This window comes from Clupea harengus, chromosome 18 (genome assembly GCF_900700415.2).
Source record: "Clupea harengus chromosome 18, Ch_v2.0.2, whole genome shotgun sequence".
Lineage (NCBI taxonomy): Eukaryota > Metazoa > Chordata > Actinopteri > Clupeiformes > Clupeidae > Clupea > Clupea harengus.
In genome coordinates this window covers 16,154,355-16,157,968 of record NC_045169.1, presented here as the reverse complement: position 1 = coordinate 16,157,968, position 3,614 = coordinate 16,154,355, and the positions used below count along the sequence as shown (strand labels likewise).

At 47.3% G+C, this 3,614-nt stretch overlaps 1 protein-coding gene across 2 annotated transcripts in view; it reads right to left on the bottom strand.

Moving 5' to 3' along the window:
* Positions 1-3,012, bottom strand: part of LOC116224561 (dedicator of cytokinesis protein 11-like) — a 36,966-nt gene extending 33,954 nt beyond the window's left edge. For both annotated transcript variants that reach the window (XM_031584689.2, XM_031584688.2), the window contains exons 1-4: positions 2,900-3,012; positions 2,189-2,261; positions 1,517-1,599; positions 1,008-1,131 (exon numbers count right to left, since the gene is read on the bottom strand). In XM_031584689.2, the coding sequence (XP_031440549.1) occupies positions 1,008-1,131; positions 1,517-1,599; positions 2,189-2,240 (259 nt within the window). In that variant the 5' untranslated portion in view covers positions 2,241-2,261; positions 2,900-3,012. The remainder of the gene's footprint in view (positions 1-1,007; positions 1,132-1,516; positions 1,600-2,188; positions 2,262-2,899) is intronic.
* Between the last annotated feature and the right edge of the window lie 602 nt (positions 3,013-3,614).

Here is a 3,614-nt window from a genome sequence, read left to right as displayed (position 1 = left end):
TGAACCCGGGTCCCCGTGGGCGTTCAGACATATTCGTTGGCGGGGCCACAGCCAACCCCCCCCCCCGCCCCCAAAAAAAGTTACACTTTTGACTCATCAGTCCACAGAATCATATCCCATCATGCTGTTTTTTTGGCAAATGTGAGATGAGCCTTTGTGTTATTTTTGGTCAGCAGAGGTTTTCGCCTTGCAACTGTCCCATGGAGGCCATTTCTGCCCAGTCTCTTACTTATTGTGGAATCGTGACAATCGCAACACTGACCACTAAATGAGGCCTGCAGTTCTTTAGATGTTATTCTGGCCTCTTTTGTGACCTCACGGATGAGTCATCAATGCGATCTTGGAGGAATTTTGGTTGGCTGCCAACTACTGGGAAGGTTCAGTACTGTTTTCAAGTTTTCTCCATTTGTAGATAATGGCTCTCACTGTGGTACGCTGGAGTCCCAGAGCCTTAAAAATGGCTTTGTAACCCTTTCCAGCAACTACACAGAATATGCCTAACAAAATACCGCTTGGGTGATTCCAAATTACAGACAGAAACAGGGCCATCACAAAAGATCCTGTGTGTGTGTGTGTGTGTGTGTGTGTGTAGAGATCCTTGCAAGAGCGACACCAGCGCCTTTGCACCCACTGCGACCTTAAAGAGGCTGAAGACCAAACACTTCAGAATTTCTTCAGAAATGTCCTAAATATCTTTAATTTAGAAAAAAATCCATCCTTTTTATCACTGGATGGAGATAGAGCGTCCCTCTGGACTGGAGAGAGTGAGAGAGGGGAGGAGAGAAAGAGAGAGAGGAAGAGAGAGAGAGTACAAGAGGGAGAGGGAGTGAGACTCCTCTCTTACACCACACGCTTAAAGCATACGCTCTCATCGTCATTACAACACACCAACACAAAGCCCTCAACCACAAGGCTTACATCCTCCCCTCAATTAGAGAGAGAGAGAGAGAGAGAGAGAGAGAGAGAGAGAGAGAGAGAGAGCCAGTGGTGACTGTTTGGGTTCTGACCATCTGAGATGGTTCTGGCGATGTGCAGGAAGCAGAACAGGATCCCTTTGACCTCATACTGCCCGAGTCGACCTCCAGGGGGCAGCACTCCCATGCCACTCATGGTGGAGCCACGCCTCTGCAACTACAGACAGGAGAACGAGGGTTCGATAAGGAGACAGGAGGACAAGGGTTCGATAAGGAGACAGAAGGACGAGGGTTAGATAAGGAGACAGGAGGACGAGACAGGAGATGAGAAGGGTTAGATAAGGAGACAGGAGACAAAAGTGTTAGATAAGGAGACAGCAGAGGAGACAGGAGGACGAGGGTTAGATAAGGAGACAGGAGACGAGACGAAAAGAGAAGAGGAGAGAGGAGAGAGGAGAGAGGAGAAACAGAGTTAATGGCACCAGTAGAGCACCTTAAGAAAGCAGCTGGACTTGCCTATTCTCTGAAGGCGTTTAATGTGTTAAAGCAATGTGTGCCCGTGCCCTCCGCAGTGACTCAGGCAGGACTGGCGGCCCCCTTACCTCAGTGCTGTCGCCTGCATCCATGAACAGGGAGCCTCGAGAGTCCTCCCTCCGCACAGAGTGACCATTCTGAGATATGACCCCTACACACACACACACACACACACACACACACACACACACACACACATTCACACAAACATGCACAAAATCAACAACTGCACATTTCAGGATACTGGCAGTAGGTGAGTCATTTATCATCAGAGTTTGAACAAGACAAATTGTTCTCATCCACACAAGCACACACTAACACACAAACACGTGCACACACACAGAGACAGACAGACAGACAGACACACACACACACACAGATATGACCTCTACACATACACACACACACACACACACACACACACACACACACACACACACACACACACATACACACAAACATGCACAAAATCAACAACTGCACATTTCAGGATACTGGCAGTAGGTGAGTCATTTATCATCAGAGTTTGAACAACAGACAAATTGTTCTCATCCACACAAGCACACACTAACACACAAACACTGGCACACACACAGAGACAGACAGACACACACACACACACACACACACACACACACACACAAGTGTACTACAGCTATGCTATCCCCTTCCCCAGGCACACACATAGACACACAAATCACACACTCAGCATAACACACAGCTCACACAACCACACTAACCCTGGTCCTTGTCAATGATTGTACTTGTTCTTCTACTGTCTATGCCAGCCATTGACAGGTCATCTCTGGGACCCTGGAGGAGCATGGGAAATGTAGTTTAAGCCATCAATCAGCTCACACGTTATCAATGTGAGAGTCTGTTAAAGTGTATGGTGCTGCGACTGTGACTGAGTCCACTGTGAATAATGTGTGTGAGTGAGACAGTGCCTGCATGCGTGTGTGAGTGTGTGCGCGTGTGTGTGTGTGCGCGTGTGTGTGTGTGTGTGTGTGTGTGTGTGTGTGTGTGTGTGTGTGTATGTATGCGTGTGTGTGTTTGAGTGTATGCGTGTGGGAGTCTGTGTGTGTATGTGTGTGTGTGTGTATGTATGCGTGTGTGAGTGTGTGTGTGTGTGTGTGTGTGTGTGTGTGTGTGTGTGTGTGTATGTATGTATGTATGTATGTATGTATGTATGTATGTGTGTGTGTGTGTGTGTGTGTATGTATGCGTGTGTGAGTATGTGTGTGTGTATGTATGCGTGTGTGTGTTTGAGTGTATGCGTGTGTGAGTGTGTGTGTGTATGTGTGTGTGTGTGTGTGTGTGTGTGTGTGTGTGTGTGTATGTATGCGTGTGTGAGTGTGTGTATGTGTGTGTGTGTGTGTGTGTGTGTGTGTGTGTGTATGTATGTGTGTGTGAGTGTGTGTATGCGTGTGTGCGTGTGTGTATATACTCACTGTGAGTCCATAGCCTGTGGCAGAGGGAGCTGAGAGCTGAGGCAAGTTCTGGTAGAGCAACTCAAATAGGGGCAAGTACAGCAGACAAATACGAGCTTGCTGATTCTACACACACACACACACACACACACACACACACACACACACACACACACACACACACACACACACACACACAGAAACAACAAACATTTGCTCAGACACTGACCCAATAAAGATAGCAGCAACAATATTGATACATATAAGGATAAATAAACTCTTAACACACACACATCCACCCTTGTTGTTTCTATCTGCTCTCACACTCACTCACACACGCACACACACACACACGCACACGCACATACATATACACACGTATATGTGTGTGTGTGGGTGGGTGGGTGGTAGGGCTGTCATTTTCCCTAAAAGTCAAGTTCAAACAAGATCTGAACAAAATAGTTTACATTTATTTGAACCCAGCCCGCATACATGCACAGACACGAAGTAACACAACTGGGATGTCCTCTCAATAGGCCATTGTAGTTCCGATTGTGTTTTTCTCACGTTGGAAACGGATGGTCGAATTTTGAATAAAAAGCGACAGCCCTATTGTGTGGATCACACATGCAAGGTCTGTGTGCGTGTGTGTGTGTGTGTGTGGGTTAGCCCACAATGTGTGTGTGTGGCCTGTGGCCTGAACCTTCCTTTGCATAACGGCCTGCAGGCGTTGTTA